The sequence below is a fragment of the Doryrhamphus excisus genome, chromosome 9 (assembly GCF_030265055.1).
Source record: "Doryrhamphus excisus isolate RoL2022-K1 chromosome 9, RoL_Dexc_1.0, whole genome shotgun sequence".
Classification (NCBI taxonomy): Eukaryota; Metazoa; Chordata; class Actinopteri; order Syngnathiformes; family Syngnathidae; genus Doryrhamphus; species Doryrhamphus excisus.
In genome coordinates, this window is record NC_080474.1 from 17964013 (window position 1) to 17989419 (window position 25407).

The following is a 25407-nucleotide window of genomic DNA, read 5'->3' on the forward strand; positions in this document are numbered from 1 at the left end:
TATGATTAGCACACCGTTTCTCCTTGTTGATTTCGGAATAAGTCAAAGTAAACGTATTTGTTGTCCCTCAGCGGGTCTTTTATTTCTCAGCCATGGTTGCCATGGCAGCAGAACTCCTTTTACAGTATGTGATCACGGCTAGTAAAAGCTCACAATACTGAAAAACAATCAAACATGGCATTGAGCAGTTGCATTGAACATCCTTATGAAATTAAGAGCGAATGACACTCCCGATGAGATATAATGTAAACTGCGAAATGTATGCATGCACTTAAACCCAATAAGATACAAGAAAACGTCTTAGTAGCTGTGCAAAAATAACTATATAAAATATATTGCTCTTACATCGAAGCCGTTGGTAAATAAATTAATCTAGACAGCAACAAACAAGCAGATACACAAGAGACGTTCAAGTCTGTGTTAATGCTGATTCTTCTCCTGTACAAACATATTTAACAAATGTGCTTTTTCCTTTACAACACCTTTTTTAAACATTGTGCATAAAACTGAAAAAAAAAGGATGGAAAAAGTTACATATTTCTACAAAGACACAACAGGAGAAAGCTGGTTGGAACACAGGAATGACCACGTCTTGTTTCTTCTCTCATAAAGACTAGCCCCGCCCACTGTCAGTGCAAAGTGTCAATCATGTAACAGAAGTTTTCTCCTTGCTTCGTCTACACGTTGGACTCAATAAAGGATCGCTTTGGCTTCATGGACGTGATGTGAAGGGCGGGGTTGGCGCCCTGCTTGGACTTGGCGTCCATGAAGGCGTGCTGCAGCACCGGCTTGGACTCTTTGTAACAGTTGGCAGCTTGGCAGAAGGAGTACTCCTTAGCGTGTTGCATGCCATTTTGAACGCTACTCATGGCGGCCATGACGGTTGTATTCGGCGCTCTGTGCTGATCGTGGTAAGAGTTCGCCACTTTGCCATAAAGCGGCTCGCCGTCGACGGGTGGAGCGTCTGAGGCCATGCGACCGCGAGATGCCGGCTGCTGAAAGCGGGCTGTTTTGTCCGTGACGCCCATAAAGGGTCTGGGTTTGTACTCCGCTGTAGCGCCGCCCTGCTGGTTGTGTTTGGACTTGTCTTTGCAGCGGACATCCGGGCCTAGCTTACCGCTGTCTGACAGGCTGCTGCTGGAGGCCAAGCTGCTGGTGGAGCTGGACACGCGCATGCTGGCATCCTTGCCGGACTCGGGATGCGGACCAGGACCGGAGCACACGTCCAGAGACGAGGCGGAATGCGCCGAGAGAATCTTTGACGCCTGAGAGGAGTGCAGGCTCTCGTCGCAGTGAGTCACACGGCTCCCGTCAGTCGGCGTCGGGAGCGGACTGATGTCGATTCCTGGCCCGGGTTTCAGCATACTTGACATGTGACGGCTAGGTAACGGGCTGGATGGAGCATACTGGGATTTAGCTCCGCCCCCTGCCTGCATGGAGCTCATGTGTTGGTTCGTCTTGACGATCTGGGCCTGCTTGGTGGGCTGCAGCACCAGACCTTGGGGGGTCATGGCTTCACGGTGCTCCCGAGGGTAACGATGAGGAGGAAGCCTGCCGGGGTTGTGATGACTTACGTTGCTGCCGCCGCCGCCTTCAGACGCTCGACTAAACGACCAACACGCTTCCGCCGTCCGCTCGACTTTGTCTTCCGGGATGTCTCTTTGGCTCCACTCAGAAGACTCCTCCTGATCTTCATCGTGCTCCTGGTCAGAGTCAGGACCTCCTGAGGCTTGGCTGCAGGCGGCGGCCATTGTGGTTCCTTCCAGGCTTCCTTTGGTTTGAGCGCGCTGCATTTGTTTACACTCGTCCTCCACCCGGGACAGCAATCGACGGATCTCACGGTTGTTGGGGCACAACTTGGCGGCTTCGTGCAAGTCGGCGAGTGCCGCAGAAAACTGCCTGCAGACGAAAGATATTTGTAATTAATAATAATAAAGTACAATGCAACAAATATGCATACTATCATACTGTATGGACTTTAACATGATCTTATGTTTGAAGCCCACTTTCAAGTTTTTTTGCACAATAAAAGATACCACGTTTAGTGCAGGCTGCACGGTGGTCAAGTGGTTAGCGCGCAGACCTCACAGCTAGGAGACCCGAGTTCAATCCCACCATCTCTGTGTGGAGTTTGCATGTTCTCCCCGTGCATGCGTGGGTTTTCTCCGGGTACTCCGGTTTCCTCCCACATTCCAAAAACATGCTAGGTTAATTAGCGACTCCAAATTGTCCATAGGTATGAATGTGAGTGTGAATGGTTGTTTGTTTATATGTGCACTGTGATTGGCTGGCCACCAGTCCAGGGTGTACCCCGCCTCTCGCCCAAAGATGAAAATGAATGAATGAATGAATGTTTAGTGCAGTTTTAAGGTGGCCAGAGTGGATTTGAGTGGATTTGATGTATTATTATTGTATTATTGTATTATTAAGTATATTAAAACGCTCCAAAGGAAGCATGGAGGAGTGTAGTGTGCAGGTTACGCATTGAAGTAAAATTCTAACGCATACACATGCGCGTGTACACAGTTCATTTTAAAATGTGCAAATTGTGAATAGTTCACGGTAAAAAAAAAAAATCATGTAAAACAACATTTTTGTCAAAGTGTAAGTTATTTTTGTTCATTCATTCATTCATTCATTTTTCATTTTCTTATCCTCACAAAGGTCGCGGAAGGTGCTGGAGCCTATCCCAGCTGTCTTCAGGCGAGAGGCCGGGGTACACCCTGGACTGGTGGTCAGCCAATCACAGGGCACATATAGACAAACAACCATTCACACTCACATTCATACCTATGGACAATTTGGAGTCGCCAATTAACCTAGCATGTTTTTGGAATGTGGGAGGAAACCGGAGTACCCGGAGAAAACCCACGCATGCACGGGGAGAACATGCAAACTCCACACAGAGATGGCCGAGGGTGGGATTGAACTCGGGTCTCTTAGCTGTGAGGTCTGCGCGCTAACCACTCGACCTCCGTGCAGCGGATTACTGATTACTAGAGACCGGAAAAGGGTAAAAACAAACTTTTTTTAGCTGATGAAAAATGATAGTTGAATCTTTATTTTGGTATATACCAGGTACCAGGTACCAGGTACCAGGTACCAGGTACCAGGTACCAGGTCCCAGGTACCAAACTCCTCCAAACATGACTTTATAGACCTTGCTTTGACAATTTGAGCTGACTGATATCATTCAGCCTGTACAGTACAAAGTATCTGTTTGATATATATGTATGTATATATATATATATATATATTTTTTATAGGAATCTAACATTTACCTGCTGCTCCTTTTAGCTCGTGCCCGAGCGTAGTAGGCCTCATAGGATTTTGGTTTGAGCTCCAGTGCTTTTGATGCAAACTCCTCGGCCATCCCAAAGTCCTATGACAAGCAGAAACAAAGTATTATATTATAAGTATTATATTATGTATTGTTTAGTGCAAAAACCTTTCATGGCATAAATACTAATATAAAACTCACGTTGGTTTTTCTGCGACAGCGGGAGAGATTGAGGTACAGAGAGACCCTCAGGTCTTTGAATGCCTTCAGGTCATCGCCAAATCCCTCCCTGGGAAACTTCCTCAAAGCGTACTGGTACCTCTGAGCCGCCTCCTTCATCTTGCCTTTCTGGAGGACACATGAAGGGTGAAACATGAGGAGGAGGAAACGGCCAAATAGTCTCATGGTGGCTGCTCTCTAGATCATCTCAGCACTCGTGCATCACACACAACATATGCAGTCTATGGCTCCACTCGTGCTATAAAGTATGGTCATAAAACTAAAAAAAGGTTTTTCTCTGTTCTTGTTTGTACGTTTCGCTCTGACACTGCTTAACTTCTTTTTACACTTGAATATGTGAATTGCATCTGTGAGTCCAGCATTTGCCATTAAAATTAGGAGAGTTGACAAAGTAGCCATTGTTTTCATATTGTACCATTTCAATGGTTCACTTCTTTTTACACTTGCAAGAGAAAAATAGGTTTGAATATTTTAACCTTTCATTGGAAACACCGGTTCGCTTCTTTTTACACTTATATGGGAATGTTTGAATATTTTAACCCAGTTGTTTTAACCCATCCGTTTAACCCAATATAAGTAAATATGACAAAAACTGAAGTTTTACAAGAATATGTGGTAATGGTAATGGTAATGGTAATGGTAATGGTTTGATTTCATTTGAACATGCATCAGATTACAATTGAATGCATCACATAATCAGTTCACAGTTCCACATGTCCAAAAGGAGTAGGAAGAAGCAAAGCTTATTAAATCCTACCCCTCCATCTGGTACTTTTACAATCAGTAACTGTTACATTTGTTCACTTCCTGCTTTCCTAATATAGTTTACGTTTTTGGTTTTTATTTATTTATAAAAAAAACTATATATATTTTTTTATAAAAAAAACTATATATATATATATTTTTTTTTTTGGTCATACAATGGACATAATGTGAAAATATTCTGAGAAAAAAAAATGTAATTTTACAAGCATAACGTTACCATATTACGAGGAAAAATGACATCACAAGTTGTAATATTAAAGAAAATTACTACTATATGGGAAACAAACAAAGCAACAAATAAATTTGTAATTTTTGGAAAATTAGGTTTCAGAAAACATTATAATGTTATGTCAATAAAGTCAAAATGTTATGAAAATAAAGTCATGATTATGAGAAGAAAATCTACAAGAAGAAAGTTTAAATAGTTGGAAAAAAACGACAGAAATTAAACAAAAATTTTGTATATTAACGACTTGGTCTAATATTTTAAGCTTTGATTTGAAATTTGAAATTTTGAAATTTTTAAGTTGTATGTAAAAATGTCTTTAAATGCTGATACTGATATTTCTACTAACACAAAAACACGTGTAGACACAGAAACAAATCTGTAAATAAATGAAGTTATTGTTTACATTTCGAATGCATCATAAACAGCAACACATTTACCAGTAAACTTGAACCTTTCTGTTAGTAAAAAGTCAAAGCATCCATGGGAATATTTCCATCCAGTACGGTATGTTTTCATGCAAACCAGGAAACGGCTTCTCCAACTGTACCTTGTAAAGCAGATTCCCTTCCTCCATCAACTTCTGCAGCAGGATGATGAGGATATCAGGCTTGGAGGTCGCCATGGCCCAAGCGGCGTTCCCTGCGGACGGAAGGAGACGTTAGTTCGCAAACGCCACACGGCCTGCAGGGTCGTCACAATGTATTTTCTCTGCAAGCTGACACGAGGCAAAGTTACCTAAAGATTGTACCTGATCGATCGTAAGGAGACGTTCTGTGGCCTTAGTATAGCGACGGCGGGTTGACAAAGAGTTAGCAGAAGGGGAAGAGAAGAAAGAGGTCATGCTTGAGAAAAAAAGGAGTCATTTATTGTGAAAGGAAAACACGGAGCTGGAAAGGTTCTGCAGATAAGATAGCTGCCATGTATGTCATTAAGGTGATAAGTCCTGGTCTAAACTTAGCTGAGCAGCACATGAGACAGTAAAGGAAGCACACACACACACACACACACACACACACACACACACACAGTGTTTTTCCACAGCATTCCACTAAATTAGAATCTACTTTCTCTGAAAGCCATGAGCTTTTATTTTCACTTTCTCTGGCAAACACACACACTCACGTTCTCAAGGCTGGAGTTGCTGTGTGTTCATTTTGAATTCTCCACAAAAAGAAGTTATACTTACTTATATTATTAAAATATTAGACCAAGTCATTAATATACAAATGTTAAATTGCAACTTTTTGTTTCATTTATGCCGTTTTTTTGTCCAACTATTTTTGTAGGTTTTCTTCTCATAATTATGACTTTATTCTAATAACATTTTGACTTTATTGACATAACATTATAATGTTTTCTGCAAACTCATTTTCAAAAAAATTACAAATTTATTTGTTGCTTTGTTTGTTTCCCATAGTAGTAGTAATTTTCTTTAATATTACAACTTGTGATGTCATTTTTCCTCGTAATATGATAACGTTATGCTTGTAAAATTAAATTTTTTTCCTCAGAATATTTTCACATTATGTCCATTGTATGGTCATATCACCTAGTACTTCGGTATGTGCCAAAAAAAAAAAAATATATATATATATATTTAATATTATTTTCTATATTATTTTTATATTAAAAAAAAATATATATATATACATTTTTTTACATAAATAAATAAAAACAAAAACTTAAACTATACATACTATACTACTATTACGATATACTAACTATTTGAGTTCGGTATGTGCAATTTTTTTTTTAATATATTTATATATATTTATTATATATATATATATATATATATATATATATTTTTTTTAAATAAATAAATAAAAACTAAAACTTAAACTATACATACTATACTACTATTACTATATACTAACTATTTGAGTATGCAGTGTGTCATATTACCCAGGATGCAACGCGACGTCACGTCACGTCAAAAAAAAAAATGTTGTCTGAAGCAGCAGGATGGACCAAACGGCGGTGTCAAGCAGGATATATACTGCGAGTCGGTTCGCTTCTGGTTTTCAAAGTAAAAGCAGTGATTTATCACTATGGTTTTTGTATGAGAAAAGTAAGGGGGTGTTTTATTTTGTGAAAATAAAATAACCGTGTGCGTTGCTCATTTCAATTTTGCCGAATTCGTCCGAACAAAAATGTACGGTTGGTATTTGGACAAATAAATGGGATCGGGATCTAAACGGCCATTTTCTTGCCTGATTTAAAAAGAAACCTCAATAAAGTTATATTTAAAGAGTTTAGAGCGAAAGTGAAATCAACTTCAGCCTGTCGATTTGGGCTCGGGTAGGAGCGCAATGCATTGTGGGTTATCATGTAGTACGCTGAACGTTTTGCATACTGTCTGATGAATTGAGTATGCAGTATGGAGTGTGGATAATATGGGCACATGCAGTTTTTCTTATGAATTATATTGCATTTTTAGCACAAAGTGTTGATTTGTTAAATGCATCCAGTATAGCAACACAGAAGAAGAAGCATCATGTGGTCATTACGACATGAGTTGGAGGGAAACAGCTAATATCGGTTTGAGTTGATGCACAATACGAAATATGAATATGGAAGAAAGCCAATATCTAACATATTTAGTTAGAACCGTGATGTGAATATTAAACAATATCTTTCCCAACAACAAAGGCGGTTTCAACAGACTTATACATGCAAACCAACAGGTGGTGCAAAATCTGAGGTTTTCTTCCTGTCACTCACACACACTAGTGACATGGAGAGATGCGGCCACTCAAAAAAAAAAAAAGCCTCAAGGATCGGACATGTGTTATGATTCTATGATTTGCTTAACTTCATGTTTATATATGATATTATGTAATATTATGTGAGGTAAACACATTAAAAAAAACATACCCAGTTTGGCCCCTTTCTTCAGCAGCGTGACCACTACCGAGGTGTTCCGACAGCCGATGGCTCGGTCTAGGGGCCTCATCCCGCTGTAGTCCACGTGCTCCACCACCGCGCCTTTTTCCACCAAATATTGAACCTGAAGGCGGCGTACAAGTTAAGCATTGCACCAGATGTCCTAAGCTGGGCTTAATAATGGCTCAGAACGGGAGTCGTGCGTGTCACGTACAATCTCCGCATCTCCAAAGAAAGCAGCCAGGTCCAGCGGAGTTCGTCCATTTTTATCAGTGTGGTCGATGACCGAGCCTTTCTCCACCAAAAGCTGCACGACGTTCTTTTGTCCTTTTAAACACGCCCAGCTGAGGCCCGTCAGCCCCTCCTTGTCCATGGAAGTCAAAGATGCACCTTTGCCACACAAACATTAGAGTTAGCCCCCCCCTCGCCATACTCTTCCCTATATAGCCGCTTTGGGGGTGTTGCGTAGTTGGAGCTCACCTTTCGAGAGAAGAAACTCAACAGTGGTTAGGTGACCCTCGCAGGCTGCCACCATCAGCAATGTTCTTCCCTGTTTGTCACTGATGTTAACGTCTGCACCGTGCTGCAACAGCAGCTCTGCAATCTATGGTAATGGTAATGGTTTTATTTCATTTGAATGCATCATGCATTTGAATGCATCATATAATCAGTTCACAGTTCCACATGTCCAAAAGGAGTAGGAAGAAGCAAAGCTTATTAAAATATACCCCTCCATCTGGTACTTTTACAATCAGTAACTGTTACATTTGTTCACTTCCTGCTTTCCATAATACAGTTTAAGTTTTTTTTTTTTACATTTTTTTTTAATAATGTACCTTGTACCGAAGCACAAGGTGATATGATCATCCAATGACATAATGGGTACCATAGTAAGTGTCAATGTAGTGATATGTATAGCACATCATGACTGGTTCAATACTTTTTTTTAGGTAATTGGTTATTTTTAGCATTATGCATTATTTTAGCTGTTTGAAGATGAACTATATCAGAAAATGTAAGTATTTGTGATTTTAGAAATAAGGAGTTAGTATGTTCTCTGTAGGCGGCATTATGAATTATCCTTACTGACCTTTTTTGCAGTACATTTAGCGAGTGAAGATTGCTTTTATAGTTATTAGCCCATATTTCCACACAATAAGTAAAATAAAGATAAAGCAATAAAGAGTGTGGAGTGATTTCTTATTGAGAACAAATTTTGCTTTGTTCAATATTGAAATATTTCTAGCCACCTTATGTTTTATATTTGTAATATGAGGTTTCTGGATCATATTTTCATCTATTATGATCCCCAGAAATGTATTTTCCTTCACCCTTTCAATGTCTAAACCGTCTATTTGTATTTGCTGGTGCGTGTCCTTTCTGCTGTTAGCAAACAGCATGATTTTAGTTTTACTTAAGTTCAAGGACAATCTATGAGATAGAAGATGTGGACAACCCTTCATTTTTATAGCACAGACATAAACACCTCAGTCTCATGGAACACAGTGTGAGTACTAACATAACAAAACATAACATATATTTGCACAAGATTGAGCATTTTCTTCTTACTTAGCAGTTGCCGTGGAGACATGTTTGCAAAGCACATCTCACCTGCCAGTGTCCCTGCCTGACGGCACAGAATAGAGGAGACACCCCCCGCCGATTGACCTGCTGCACCATTACTCCCTGCTCCAGCAGAAAGCTGCACACGTCCATCTTCCCTCGGCCGGCTGCTGCTGTCAATGCTAAGGAGCATACAGAGGACACAGCAGCCTGATTATTAAACACCTTCTAATATGTGAACGCATGGCCGGCACTTTGAGAAAGAGAAAGAAATAACAAAGAAATTGGTGTCTGGAAGCTCTCATGTCTGCTCATCTTGGTCAAAAAGTGTCTTCAGAGTCATGTTTTTCCATTTAATTTGTCATTTATATTCATTTTACATTATTGTCTGTTTGTTTGGTTACCACGTTTAGTACAGGCTGCACGGCGGTCGAGTGGTTACCGCGCAGACCTCACAGCTAGGAGACCAGGGTTCAATTCCACCCTCTGCCATCTCTGTGTGGAGTTTGCATGTTCTCCCCGGGTACTCCGGTTTCCTCCCACATTCCAAAAACATGCTAGGTTAATTGGCGACTCCAAATTGTCCATAGGTATGAATGTGAGTGTGAATGGTTGTTTGTCTATATGTGCCCTGTGATTGGCTGGCGACCAGTCCCGGGTGCACCTCGCCTCTCGACGGAAGACAGCTGGGATAGGCTCCAGCACCCCCGCGACCCTTGTGAGGAAAAGCGGTAGAAAGTGAATGAATGAATGAATTCATAAAGGATTCCCAGGAAGGGATCTGTCTCTAGTGTCCCAAAGCTAAAAAAGAAATTATCCATTTTTCATAGAGAGTTGGATGCTTTTTTTTTTTTTATACTTTTAGGCCTCACAATCTTTGTGCTTCTCGCCCGAAGACAGCTGGGGTAGGCTCCAACATACCCCGCGACCCTCATGAGGACAAGAAAATGAATAAATTTAATGAATGTTTAGTGCAGTTTTACACGTATTAAAACACTCCAAAGGCAGCATGGAGGAGTGTAGTGTGCAGGTTACGCATTGAAGTCAAATTTTAACATGCAAATTGTGAATAGTTCACTGTAAAATAAAAAAAATCATGTAAAACAACGTTTTTGTCAAAGTGTAAGTAATTTTGTTCATTCATTCATTTTTCGCCCGATGACAGCTGGGATAGGCTCCAGCACCCATCGCGACCCTGGTGAGGAAAAAGCGGTAGAAAATGAATGAATGAATGTTTGTATTCCATTTTTGGGCGTCTGGAAAGGATCAAGTGGATTTATTCATTCATTTTCTACCGCTTTTCCTCACAAGGGTCGCGGGGGGTGCTGGAGCCTATCCCAGCTGGAGCCTATCCCAGCTGTCTTGGGGCGAGAGGCGGGGTACACCCTGGACTGGTCGTCAGCCAATCACAGGGCACATATAGACAAACAACCATTCACACTCACATTCATACCTATGGACAATTTGGAGTCGCCAATTAACCTAGCATGTTTTTGGAATGTGGGAGGAAACCGGAGTACCCGGAGAAAACTCACGCATGCACGGGGAGAACATGCAAACTCCACACAGAGATGGCCGAGGGTGGAATTGAACATGATTTCTTATTTGAAAATTTGATTCCGTTTTAGTATAATTCATTTTGACGGACACTTTGGAATGGCTAATAATGACCGCTATGCTTCCAGTATCACATACTGTACATATATTATGACGTGAATCAAGCAAGCCTTAAAAAGAAAATGGTGCTTTCATGTTTTGGCACTTTTAAATGTATAATTAATAATTCAAAATTATTCCTATATTTGTTCTGGCGTAACAAAAGCTATTTTAAACAGCATGGCCATAACTGTGGAAGATGAAAGGACGAATAAATAGGCTGTTAAAAAGTGTAACATAAGCACAGTGACATGCACAGCTGTTCATTGTCTGTACACTGACGACATTAATGGTCATGGACAGTTAACAAAGTCCAACTCCAGATCCAAGCACGCACATGAAATATGAGGAAAGATTTATGAATTCCTAGTTGCAATAGAAAAATCCATCAGAACATCTGCATTGTTCTGCAGCATTACAGGTGTGTTGGTATGTGTACAATGTCTTCGCTTGAATAGAGACTCTCCTCTCTAAGAGAATACCGATGCTGCTGACTGATATCACCCTCCCTTCCTCAGAGACAAAGCATCCCCTAAGATTCCATCTGCTCCGAGTATGAATATCCTCACACTCATTAGAGCGCAGACCAATGACTGAGCAGCTTGGGAACGCTGCCATCTGCACCTGGGATGGCGCAAGACATTTTCATGAAGCGCTTGTGGACGTTTGGGAGGGGACGACTATTTTATTTTTGGAAGATGTCAAAGCTCATCACCGCAGGTAGAAAGAAGGAGAATGTAACGCTCAACTTTCACAAGCTAATGACATCCTTTTTTTGGTTAAACTGTGGGTTAATTAGGCACTCAATTCAAATTGTATGGATAGTGAGTCAGCAAAAGCAAAACACAGACTAGTTTGATACTTTATTATATAGCTGAGACAGTGTATGAAAACCAGGGCAATATTCATTCATTGGCTGGTGTCCAGCCAATCACAGGGCACATATAGACAAACAACCATTCACACTCACATTCATACCTATGGACAATTTGGAGTAGCCAATAAACCTAGCATGTTTTTGGAATGTGGGAGGAAACCGGAGTACCCGGAGAAAACCCACGCATGCACGGGGAGAACATGCAAACTCCACACAGAGATGACAGAGGGTGGGATTGAACTTGGGTCTCCTAGCTGTGTAACCACTCGACCGCCGTGCAGCCGATTACTGATTACTAGAGACCGGAAAAGGGTAAAAACAAACTTTTTTAGATGATGAAAAATGATAGTAGATGGCCGAGGGTGGAATTGAACTCAGGTCTCCTAGCTGTGAGGACCAGGGCAACATTTCTGCAAAATTTTAGTCAAAAACAGAATCATAGAAAAACTGGCTCGCAGGTTTATCTACCTCTGCATGCGCTTTAAAATGTTGCACCTCAGATGTTGTTTACAACGGTATTAAGGCTGGCTGAGCAACACTAGTCTTTTGTGCAATACACTTGTGAATGGATGTCAAACACACTTTCTCATGCAGTCCATATCATTATTAAAGTTAAAAAATACATTGTTGTACATAAGGATTTTTAAAATTTTGTAAAAATTCTTTGTGACTCGCCTACCTCAAGTTGGGCCACTTCTCGCAATGTGACTTTTTATTTCTATTATGAAAGGTGCCGGTTATCATTGATAAATGGCGAATAGAAATGACGGCATTGACTTTAAAAGACATCCAGGTCATGTAAGATAAATTGTGTCGCGCTTGAACGCAGCACTAAGCACCCACACTAGTCAAACCAACAACACTTTAGCTGTCAGACGTACCCAAGCGTGGTGAGCGCACCCTAAAACACTGGCTAAAAAAAAAGTAAACATGTGATCGCATCCTTATTCGGAATCACATTACCAGGAGCCTGAATTCATCACAGGCAAATCACTGGGAAGATTAAGTGCCAATCTCAATCATGCAAATACGCTTTTCCAGCAGTAGCTTTCAATTTCTGCAAATTGCACTGCTATTTTCCAAGGGTATAAAAAGTCTCCTTCTGTGGAAATATGGAAATCAGCAAATTTCCTAAAAACATGCAAATTTACATCATCTAAATTTCCCACGAAGCAGGTTAAGAAATCTGCATTTGTATTCTGTGAGCATGCTTGCTTTGAGTTATTTAATCTAAGTACAAACGTATAAAATAAACAGAGTACGGGACAAAGTACACAAAGTACACAAAGATCCTGAGGCCTAAAAGTATCAAAAAAAAAGCATCCAACTCTCTATGAAAAATGGATAGTGGCTTTTTTAGCTTTGGGACACTAGAGACAGATCCCTTCCTGGGAATCCTTTATGAATTCATTCATTCATTCACTTTCTACCGCTTTTCCTCACGAGGGTCGCGGGGGGTGCTGGAACCTATCCCAGCTGTCTTCGGGCGAGAGGCGGGGTACACCCTGGACTGATGGCCAGCCAATCACAGGGCACATATAGACAAACAACCATTCACACTCACATTCATACCTATGGACAATTTGGAGTCGCCAATTAACCTAGCATGTTTATGGAATGTGGGAGGAAACCGGAGAACCCGGAGAAAACCACGGGGAGAACATGCAAACTCCACACAGAGGGTGGAATTGAACCCTGGTCTGCGCGCTAACCACTCAACCGCCGTGCCGCTCAGATGTTAATTTATTACATTATTCATTCATTCATTTTCTACCGCTTTTCCTCACGAGAGTCGCGGGGGGTGCTGGAGCCTATCCCAGCTGTCTTTGGGTGAGAGGCGGAGTACACCCTGGACTGGTGGCCAGCCAATCACAGGGCACATATAGACAAACAACCATTCACACTCACATTCATACCTATGGACAATTTGGAGTCGGTAATTAACCTAGCATGTTTTTTTGGAATGTGGGAGGAAACCGGAGTACCCGGAGAAAACCCACGCATGCACGGGGAGAATATGCAAACTCCAGGGTGGAATTGAACCCTGGTCTTCTAGCTGTGAGGTCTGTGCGCTAACCACTCGACCACCGTGCCACCGAGATGTTCATTTATTACATTAAATACTTGAATTTATCTGTATTTCACATTATCTATAAAATGTTTTTTGTGGTCATTTTTTTTGGGTGGATTAGCATTTCAAGTTTCATTGCAACTTTATTTGTTTTCTAAGTAAATAATTTCTTGCTAGCTGCCTTGAGCAGACAAAGACGGTCCTGTGGAAGCAAACAACACATTTTGCATCCTAAGAGGAAAACTTTGAAAGAAGAAACAGGCACAGATGTGCAATCCAATCAACCTCACGTCAACAATGGGAGACATCAGGCCCTATTTGCATGGAGACGTAATGCTCTGCTTCATTTTAAACACACCACAAAATAAGGTGCAGTTTCCAATTGTCTAATGACAACCAATTCACCAGAGTCCCCGCAGACTCTGCCTTAGTAATAATTCATTGATTGACTGTCATATGTGCTTTGCATCCTACTGACAGTTGTGTCACTAAAACAATGAAACCAATTCATAACCCTGCACATCATTTTGTAATACCACAATTCATAACACGTCCATTACATTTCCTGCGTGTACCTAAAGTACTAAATGTCGTGTGATTCTGTTCTGAATGCAACTTTTCCATAAGGTGCATAGCTGGATAGTTTCTGCAGAGAACATTGACTGCTACCGGACTGGAATATAAATCTGCATAGTAAAAAAAAAAAAAAAAAAAGTACTTTCATATCTCTCAGAGGTAATCATCTGTGGTTGGAAGCATCTGCTCAACATGAGTGTAAAAACAGGATCATTTCTTATATCTCATAGTGACCTTCAACCTGTAATACTCCTTCCAATAAGATGTTTCATTACCTACTAGGCTCGCACACGGAACCCTACTATTTTCCCTGAATACAGATGGGCTCTGGATGTCTTCTAAATGAGAGCCTGCTGGCAAAAAGATATCTAAGATTGTGGTCGTGGCAAAAACCTGAGAGTTACTTTGTTTCAGCTTAGTGGTGCAACACAGACTTGCAATTTCACTTGTTTGGAGCGGATGCCATTCAGCATCCACTGAACTAACAGAGCTGAGACTGGACTGCTAGACTGCGGCTTTAAGAGGCTCCACCAAGGAGGAATATTTGGGATTCCTTAGGAATAAGGTCTGAAGTGCTTTGGCCATTTAGAAGGAAAAGGCATCCTTTAACTACGTTTCTTCTTGCTCCGGTCCGGTCGCTCCAAATGCGCATAACAAAAACATCAATTAACGGCAAATAAAATTTCATGGTACAGGGAAGTTGTAGCCAACACAGAGCAAATCTATTTAGCATGTAAGTGCATTTAGATCAACAATACTATCTGCCCCAATGGCTGGACGGGACAAAAAAAAAAAAAAAAAAATACAGTGTGGACCACGGATGTCAAACTTGTGCCACAGAGGGCCGAGACACTGCAGGTTTTCTTCCCAGCCATTCACTAAAGCAGGTGATTTTAATAATCAATACTTCAATTTATCAGTTAAATCACCTGCTGGGGAAAATGGCAACCCTGCAGCGTCTCAGCCCTCCATGACACATATATGACACTTTAGTAATACATTTAAGTTTCATGGTTTACTTTTCCTCGTCCACTGTACCCTGATACGTGGCTCCAGACCCGTACGCTGCACATTATCCACACATTCAATCTGCAACAAGAGCACACCCAATTTTCTTCTGTAATACGACCCGACCTGATCAGATGAGATTTCACAGAAATACGTATAAGCGTCTGAACATGCTCAATGGGATTTTCCATTTTTAACTTTCATTTGCTGCCAATTGTGCAATTTTCATGCAATATAAAACTTGCTTTGACATGACAAGTACTACTAGACACAGAGAAGTAATTGGATTTATATTACCAGGTTTGATTCTTTACATGTTATTATTGGTCATTGATACAATTATTTGTCTTACCTTGCAAGTTATTATTATTTGTGAAATGCATCTCATGGTATAAGAATAAAAGAAGCAGAACATATTCATTCATTATGTAAGATGTGACCTGACATTAGTTTGCTGCATATATCCGTATTGGTTGATATCTATATCGAAAATATTGCATAGCGCTAAGAAAGCCAGTATAGCATCTCGACTTGCTTTACCAGTAAAATGTGCACACAAAGATTTGCAAATTCACTAAAGAATGAACTGTGTCATTTTTTTTAAATGAACTAGCAATGTTGTTTTTGTTAGTCCGCTACAGAGGACTGCAGTGTAGTTGCACGACCTAATGAGGACATGTGGAAATGACAAAATTTATATTATTATTTGGCTCACGGTGACTTAGAATCTCTGTAGCGAAGCAGTGACTACAGAAAGGTCTATTTGATTCAGGTAGGCTACAATACTCATCTACTGGTCGCTTTGCTTGCAGGCCCATAATAAAGAAGTCTTGAATAAGACCCATGTTGCTGTCAATCTGTTCCGGAGCTTGGGGAGCTGACAGGAAGTGATGTTGGGGGTTCAGAGTAATCAACAATAATAAAAAAAAAACACCCGTTGTCCCGGTGATGAAGTCTGGTGCTTGTGTTTCTCACTAAATGTTACAGTAACATCGCTGACACCTAGTGACCATACCAAAAATAAAATACCACATATCATTACATGTTTGAATGCATCTTCTTATATTTATAATTTAATTAATTTAGACATTTTATGATTGAAAATGCCCACCCTCGGCCATCTCTGTGTGACATTTGCGTGTTCTCTCCGTGCATGCGTGGGTTTTCTCCGGGTACAAAAACATGCTAGGTTAATTGACAACTCCAAATTGTCCATAGGTATGAATGTGAGTGTGAATGGTTGTTTGATTATATGTGCCCTGTGATTGGCTGGCCACCAGTCCAGGGTGTACCTGTACCCTCGTGAGGATAAGCAGTAGAAAATGAATGAATGATTAATTTAAGCCAAAAAATATTAAACATTTGATTAAATCTGCATCTTTTTTAACTAATAATAGGCCGTATTCACCCAAAACTCTAATCTTGTAAGTCGTATGTCATCTTAAACCTATCTAGCGGCGTGGAACAGATGGACGAGTACTTGAACATGTCTAAACTGATGTAAGCCTCCAAACAAACAGCACCGAGACGACAGCGCAGCAGTAATCTGACGGCATACTGGAGAATCATTCCTTAGAGGAAATGCCGTGTTTACCGAACTCTAAGTAGAAACCCACATGACCGCAACAGCAAATGCTTTCACCACAGAGAAGCAGCGCTGAAGAGCCATAAAAAATGCACATACATTTGGTGCGAGACCTTTTGCAAGAGAATGATAAAACACCGTCTGGTGATAAAATGAAGTATGTAACGTAAAAAAGATGGATGAAAACATACCTGTCTCTCCCCACAGAGTGTCGTGGCTATCAATTTGCACAGCGTACTCATTATTCACTGCCAGCAAGCCCCTTACAACCTGCCAGGAAGAAACTTTGATTAATGGCGTACAGTTTCTGCATAAGAGATCAAATAAAACAGCAGGACAGTATGTTAATTTTGTGTAAAAATAATGGATGCATGGGAACAACATGGTCGCCTAACAGATTACCATTAGATAAATTATTTCAACAGTCTCCTTCAGGAGCTATCATGTGGGGTGATGTGAGGGCAGACACACATGTGGGGTCACAGCCTTACTTGTGGAAGTGTTTTCCTGCTAACGAGCGCAACTTCTTGACTCAACATGAATATAAACACATAAACAAACCTGCACTGTGAGGTGAGTATCAAGACTCGGAAGGCAAAGCGACACTTTAAAAGCTACTCCAGTAACAAAATTTTGTATGATCATGTTTAGAGTATGCATTTAGTATACGTGTGCATGTGTTTCAGGTAGAGTGCATTATGTACTTTGACATGCATTATGGCCCAACCTGTGTGTGCCCCATGCTGGCCGCTGCTATCAAAGCCTGCTGCAGGGCTTTGCTCTTCAAAGAGCAGTCCTCTTGCTGCCCCTCGGCGCTCCATTCCATTTCAAGCAGGTACTGGATAATCTCAGGATGTCCTCGGAGAGCGGCGTGCACAAGAGCACACTGGCCGCTCTTATCGACGTGGTCAACCTGGCAGAGACACACGAGGTTTGCGTTATGTTTATAACATACAACATATAACAAGTCATTCATTCATTCATTCATTTTCTATTGCTTATCCTCATGAGGGTCGCAGGGGTGCTGGAGCCTATCCCAGCTGTCTTCCGGCGAGAGGCGGGGTACCCCCTGGACTGGTGGCCAGCCAATCACAGGGCACATATAGACAAACAACCATCCACACTCACATTCATACCTATGGACAATTTGGAGTCGCCAATTAACCTAGCATGTTTTTGGAATGTGGGAGGAAACCGGAGTATCCGGAGAAAACCCACGCATGCACGGGGAGAACATGCAAACTCCATACAAAGATGGCCAAGGGTGGGGAAAGACAGAATAAGAAGCCAAAAAGTTACCACTTCCACACAAAATAGGAGGAGAACTCATTCATTTATTCATTTTCTACCACTTATCCTCACGAGGTTCATGGAGGTGCTGGAGCCTATCCCAGCTGTCTTTGGGCGAGAGGCGGGGTACACCCTGGACTGGTGGCCAGCCAATCACAGTGCACATATAGACAAACAACCATTCACACTCACATTCATACCTATGGACAATTTGGAGTCGCTAATTAACCTAGCAGGCGGCACAGCGGTCGAGTGGTTAGCGCGCAGACCTGACAGCTAGGAGACCAGGGTTCAATTCCACCCTCGGCCATCTCTGTGTGGAGTTTGCATGTTCTCCCCGTGCATGCGTGGGTTTTCTCCGGGTACTCCGGTTTCCTCCCACATTCCAAAAACATGCTAGGTTAATTAGTGACTCCAAATTGTCCATAGGTATGAATGTGAGTGTGAATGGTTGTTTGTCTATATGTGCCCTGTGATTGGCTGGCCACCAGTCCAGGGTGTACCCCGCCTCTTGCCCGAAGACAGCTGGGATAGGCTCCAGCACTCCCCACGACCCTAGTGAGGAAAAGCGGTAGAAAATGAATAAATGAAAAATTAACCTAGCATGTTTTTGGAATGTAGGAGGAAACCAGAGAAAACCCATGGGGAGAACATGCAAACTCCACACAGAGATAGCCGAGGGTGGAATTGAACTCGGGTCTACTAGCTGTGAGGCCTGCATGCTAACCACTCAACTACTGTGCGGCCGTCTCAACAAGTCATTAAAAAATCAATATTTGTCAACATCCATAATAATATTGGACATCCTGAGTGTAGACCCGCACTGTATCATAGTTAAATGAGTTCACCAAATGTTAGAAACTTGCGCTCACCATGGCCCCCCGCTTGCACAGCATCATGACGAGGCCCAGGTGTCCCGCTGCCGCCGAGTAGCACAAAGGGTTCATACCATTTTCAGACACAACCTCAACGCTGGCGCCAAACTCCATCAGCAAGGAGACGATCTCCTGGTGGCCGAGGTGACATTGGACGCAAATGACCGGCGCGTTGTTCAGCACCTCGGTACGGTAATTGACGTTGGCTCCACCCAGCATCAGCAGACGGCTCACCTGGTGAAACATACAAAAGCAGAAACTCAGCACGAATACTTTTGCGGATCCTCACAAGAAAAAAATATAATAATTCTGTTTGGGTCATATAATTCAGGATACATGACGTGTGTGTAAAAAAAAACACATACAAGAGCGTGTGATGGACTAGAAAGGTTAACTGAAAGTGAAAATAGCGTGAATAGGATTTATGATGTATGTCCACTTTCACAGCTACACATGATGGACAATGTTTTCCTGCACCATCAACCACAGCAAAAAAAAAAACATCTTCCATCTTATCTTCAATTCTTTTCTGTTCTCTTGGCATTACTGTGGACATTCTGGTGATCCATCTCTATATTAACACATTGGACAGCAATCTTCTAAGGCAGCGCATTTTAAACCTTTAGCCACCACCATGGTTACAATGTCATTTGTCACGCTGTATAAGGTTGTTATATTTTTGTGCACTATTTTTATATCAAACTGTGAAAGTATAAAGGTTCTTCTCAGGGTAAATGTTGAATTTACACTGAAGCAAATATCAAGATACATGTTTTTCTTCTCTAAGATGAATAAAATCAATAAAGAATAAGACACCGGAATATGAAATAGTGTTAATTTTGTTGCTTCTGAATAGATTTCCAAAGATCACCCGTACAAGTGGACAGAACAAGGTCACTGTGTAAATATTCCACAGTGAGTGATGTTGCACTCGTGCATAATAACTCACAAATATTTATTCAGCATTACAGAAGTGAACCATGAAGCGAAAACACTGACACTGGTGGCAAGCGGGGGGGAAAAAAAAATGACAGTTGTTATTTAGCCTCAGGCCAAAATGCATCAATCAGAGATAATGCCTTTCTTGAAGAGGCTAATGTTTTCTCTCAATACAAACAAAACAGGAAAAGTGCATAAGAAATTGAATTGGTTTGAAAGGTTATTGTTAGAACTCATTTCATGCTAAATGTATCATCAACATGCATAGGTGCAAAGTAGTACAACAAGGGTGCAAATAGTTCTATTTTCAGCACACTTGAGTTGATTTATATATAACATTGTTTTCCTGGAGCACGCTGGGTTTTTATTTTATTGTTTTTCAGATGTGGTAGCTTTTGATGGAAATTTTTCCTAAATGTTTTCATTCACTGTCTGTTGCACACTGTCTGTTGCAATATTGCACATAGCAAACTAGTCCGTTTTCCAAAATCAAGCACCCTATGGAATGTTGACTCACTGCATTTTTTTTTAATCGAGTGTAACTACTAAATAACCCGTCATGGGGCCAAAGAAAGTTGTGAGTGTCAACACTATGGAGTTCAATTGGATGTACAGGAAATCTGCATCAAATATAATTTCCATCCATTGATCAATTTTTGCATTGCATATTTAGCATTTTTTTTTCTTTTTGGAACAAATTAATACTGAAACTCAATGTATTTCATGAACATAGTAGAAAGATTAAGATTAAGATTAAGATATGCCTTTATTCGTCCCTCAGTGGGGAAATTTGTATTGCACAGCAGCAAGAGTACAGAGTCAGTTAAGCAGTACAAAATACACAATATAGAAAAATAAACAATATAAACGACCCAAGTATTAAGTATTAAAGAGGATGACAAGCTAAATGCTCCCCAGGTATGCTATACAACTCAGCTGAGAAATTGTAATTAAATTGTAATAAAGCAGATGCCATTTTGCACTGAGGTCAGTTGAGTCGGGGGGGGGGGGGGGGGGGGGGGGGGGGGGGGGGTGTCAGCCCCAGAGTTTAATGATGAAAGTTTATGTGCACGTCTCCACATTTGACCTTTATGCATTCATTGCCCGTGACCGGAGCCTAAAGGCTAATGTTTTTCAGTCTACTTGAATTCCACTGTTTGTCCAATGGTCGCCCATCCAAGCATTTCCTATATACTGCTTGTCCTCATTAGGGTAAGTTGGAGTCTATCCCAGTTGCCTATGAAAGACTGGGTACACCCTCGAGTGGTCAATAAATAGAATACCCAATTAACCCAAGGTGCATATTTTCAGAATATGGGAGGAAGCCAGAGTACCCGGGGAGAAAACCCACGCATGCACAAGGAGAACGTGCAAAGTACACACAGAGCTCAACTACTACAATCAGCGCAAATAACTAATATGACCATCTCACCTTCACGTTGGGAGTGTAAAGGTTTCTCAGTGAGGCCAAGGCTGCAGAAAGACCATCAGCGCTGCAGCTGATCCACAAAGCTTGCAGCACACTGGAGGACACGCCCGTTTTTTTACTTAGGCCCTGTCACAAACAAACAAAAAACAAAATTATGAGTACATAAGTAAAGTGTATCACGAGATCTTTGTCTCACTCTCCTTTCTCGACCGACCACAGCCAGAAACAAACACAAAAACAGCAATAATTCCCCGAAAAGGAATGCATTTTAATTGGAAAGAATGTTGAAGAAGCATCCTCCACAGCTTTATTATACCTTGAAGATGTGTGCCTTGAGAATATGATGTCCCAATTCCATGGTCTGTTGTCGATTCAGTTTCCCTTCTTGACGGGACAGCATGAATGCAATGAGAGCGTGACCAGTCCTGTTCAACACAATAATAAAAGAGCTACTCATTTGTATAAAGAAGAAGAATATACGTAAGACGGTCAAAGAATTGGATGTTATTCAAGGATATAATGAAACCTACATAAACAAACACAAACATGCATTGAGGCATGGAAGTGCAGAAAAGGGCCCCGGTTTTAATTCTTTGAGTGTCATTAAAGGGACATGCATGGTTGGAGATCAATTTGATCGGGTTATAATTCTCTGTGTTCAGAAACAGCAGCAGCATACCAGCTTTTATGTGCATATGCATCGCTTCTGCCAAATCTAAAGCCTTTGTTTTGTTTTAATGAATGATTACAATTGTGCTTCACTCTGGTCCGCTTAGGAATCTACTTTGTTAGCGGAGACAAAGCTGAGGACCAAGGGAAAGAAAGTAGAAATACCCGATGAACTGCTATCACATTGACTTTATATAGACTAATGATAAATAATAAACTACTTTCATTTATTCATTCATTTTCTACCGCTTATCCTCACGAGGGTCGCGGGGGGTGCTGGAGCCTATCCCAGCTGTCTTCGGGCAAAAGAGGCGGGGTACACCCTGGACTGGTGGCCAGCCAATCACAGGGCACATATAGACAAACAACCATTCACACTCACATTCATACCTATGGACAATTTGGAGTTGCCAATTAACCTAGCATGTTTTTGGAATGTCAATGTACACTTTGTCAAAGTGTAAGTTATTTTGTTCATTCATTCATTCATTTTTCATTTTCTTATCCTCACCAGGGTCGCGGGGGTGCTGGAGCCTATCCCAGCGGTGTGTACATGAAATAGCACCCCTATAGTCACGTTTGCATTGGTATTATCCAACATAGTTCATTCATTGATTTTTTACCGCTTATCCTCACAAGGGTCGCAGGGGTGCTGGAGCCTATCCCAGCTGTGTGTGTTTGTGTGTGTACATGAAATAGCACCCCTATAGTCATTTTTGCATTTGTATTATCCAACATAGTTCATTCACTCATTTTCTACTGCTTATCCTCACAAAGGTCGCGGGGGTGCTGGAGCCTATCCCAGCTGTCTTCGGGTGAGAGGCGGGGTACACCCTGGACTGGTGGCCAGCCAATCACAGGGCACATATAGACAAACAACCATTCACACTCACATTCATACCTATGGACAATTTGGAGTCGCTAATTAACCTAGCATGTTTTTGGAATGTGGGAGGAAACCGGAGTACCCGGAGAAAACCCACGCATGCACGGGGAGAACATGCAAACTCCACACAGAGATGTCCGAGGGTGGGATTGAACCCACCTCTACTAGCTGTGACGTCTGCGCGCTAACCACTCGACCGCCGTGCAGCCTAATAAACTACTTTTTACATGAAAAATAAAAACTTATGGGATTAGGACTGACCTCGGATCGCAGAGGAAGTCCGTACTCTCTCCATCCGCCCTCCACACAAGCCACTCTCTGAAGGACGGGTGGCAAAACATACGCGTCTTGTCGCGACGTCTGATGAGGAAGCCTGAGAGCAAGTCCATGCGTTGCTGGAAGTCCTCCCAGTGCAGCTCGCCTTGGATGTTGCAGGCATTAATGGCCTGGAACAGCTGCTCGTCGGTCATGGGGTGCAGCGAGGCCAGTGCCACATTGAGGATCGGCAGCGAGCGCTCAAAGGCCGAGTTTGTCATGAACTTCATGTTGCACTGCAGCTGGTAGAGCTCAGCCAGCGAGACGGGCACAACTTTGTAGCTGGAACTCTTGATTACCAAGTGGCCCCTCTCGAATAGATCCAGGGTGAGTTTGAGATACAGGTAGGAACCCTGGCTGCGGGAGATCAGGTGGCTACTGAGTTTTCCGATGGTGATCGGATCCGCTTTACCATTGAGACTAATGTTGTTCATGATATCCTTGGTGCCGGTAATGCGGTATTGGATATAGGCGTTGAGGTCATTGCTTATCTCTGTATTGTCCACAAAATCATCCAATGAGATCTTGGAGAAGGGCAGAAGGCTGGTGATCTCCTATAGAACAAATAAAAAACCGTAAACAAGGAGTTAAAGATAAGATAAGATAAGATATGCCTTTATTCATCCCTCAGTGGAGAAATTTGCATTGCACAGCAGCAAGAGTACAGAATCAGTTAAGCAGTACAAAAATACACCATATAAAAAATACACAATATAAACAACCCAAGTTACGTATATACAACTACAGTATGTAGATAATAATTTGCAAATTTCCCCACTGAGGGACGAATAAAGGCATATCTTAAAGGCATATCTTAATCTAATATGAAACGAGATGAAATATATGACCAGTCTATACACTATGAGATCTTGCTAATATGTGGTTAACTTAATATGAGGTATTATAGAAGTACTTCACATAGAAGTTAATATATTGTATAAATATATATATAAATATATGTATATAATATAATAATAATAATAATAATAATAATAATAATAATAATAATAATAATAATAAAAACAACAATAATAATAGTGGTTAGCGCGCAGACCTCACAGCTAGGAGGACCAGGGTTCGATTCCACCCTTGGCCAGCTCTGTGTGGAGTTTGCATGTTCTCCTCGTGCATGCGTGGGTTTTCTCCGGGTACTCCGGTTTCCTCCCACATTCCAAAAACATGCTAGGTTAATTAGCGACTCCAAATTGTCCATAGGTATGAATGTGAGTGTGAATGGTTGTTTGTCTATATGTACCCTGTGATTGGCTGGCAACCACGTGTACCCTGCCTCTTGCCCGAAGACAGCTGGGATAGGCTCCAGCACACCCGCGACCCTTGTGAGGAAAAAGCGGTAGAAATGAATAATAATAATATAATAATATAAAAAAATATAATAATATAAATATATATACAAAAGGCTATAAAAGGCAAGGAATAAAATGTATGAAAGCTACCAAAATTACTACCAGCTATAAGATATAACAATGTCCGAGAATTTTAAATATGATTTCCCATGGGACCTGTAAATGACAACAAAACATCCTGCACATGTCTATACTATTTCATTATGTCTTCCCAAAGGACACAACCAGACATTCAAGTCTTCAGTCTAGAACAATGCAGTACAGATTTACAATAGTGTGGATTCATGTTTCCTTCAATGAACCACAGATCCCCAAGGCTGCCAGCCCTCTTGCAGCCCCAGACAATTACGTTACCACCACCATGCCGGACTGCAGGAAAACACAATTATCTCTGCAATCACTTTGGGTTGGCAGCTATTTACACAATAACGACTATGCGCTCAGTCATTTTCCAAATCTGGACCGCCATAAAGCTATACACTGACTACTCTACCATACAGTACAAGCCGAAGTTGCATTTCTATTGAATTGTTAATATGTCATTTATTAAATATGAGCAGTATGCTCACTTTTGTAAACATACACCATTCCCACAATAAACCCAGACTGCCTGCATGGAAGTTGAGCAAGTAAACCACTACACCGTCAGTGACCTATGCAGAACCAAACACTACCTTCCTGGCAGAAGTATCTGGAGTTTCCTCCACTTCAGTTGTATTCTGCATGGCCAAACAGGCAGACCAGTAAACATCCCAAGGCTACACGTAGTAAAAAAAAGTCAGGCTTTTTTGGCTGTGTATGATATCTGAGGAGCATCTTTGAGAGGTGGGTGAGCAAGAATATCGAGCCTTCAGGCTGTTGCAAGTCAAACAAGACTGTCACAAATGTCAATATGAGTAAAAAA

The 25407-nt window shown here is 41.4% G+C and overlaps 1 protein-coding gene across 2 annotated transcripts in view; it reads right to left on the bottom strand.

The window, feature by feature from the left end:
- Positions 1-52: 52 nt before the first annotated feature.
- tanc1b (tetratricopeptide repeat, ankyrin repeat and coiled-coil containing 1b) overlaps positions 53-25407 on the bottom strand; it is a 99194-nt gene continuing 73839 nt past the window's right edge. Inside the window, exons 13-27 of one of the 2 annotated variants that reach the window (XM_058082078.1) lie at positions 23086-23693; positions 21586-21694; positions 21273-21395; positions 18899-19135; positions 17464-17649; positions 16928-17006; positions 9012-9145; positions 7881-8004; positions 7615-7790; positions 7392-7524; positions 5263-5292; positions 5062-5153; positions 3482-3628; positions 3282-3382; positions 53-1899 (exon numbers count right to left, since the gene is read on the bottom strand). In XM_058082078.1, the coding sequence (XP_057938061.1) occupies positions 678-1899; positions 3282-3382; positions 3482-3628; positions 5062-5153; positions 5263-5292; positions 7392-7524; positions 7615-7790; positions 7881-8004; positions 9012-9145; positions 16928-17006; positions 17464-17649; positions 18899-19135; positions 21273-21395; positions 21586-21694; positions 23086-23693 (3501 nt within the window). In that variant the 3' untranslated portion in view covers positions 53-677. The remainder of the gene's footprint in view (positions 1900-3281; positions 3383-3481; positions 3629-5061; positions 5154-5262; positions 5293-7391; positions 7525-7614; positions 7791-7880; positions 8005-9011; positions 9146-16927; positions 17007-17463; positions 17650-18898; positions 19136-21272; positions 21396-21585; positions 21695-23085; positions 23694-25407) is intronic. The other variant, XM_058082079.1, reaches the window with a different exon arrangement.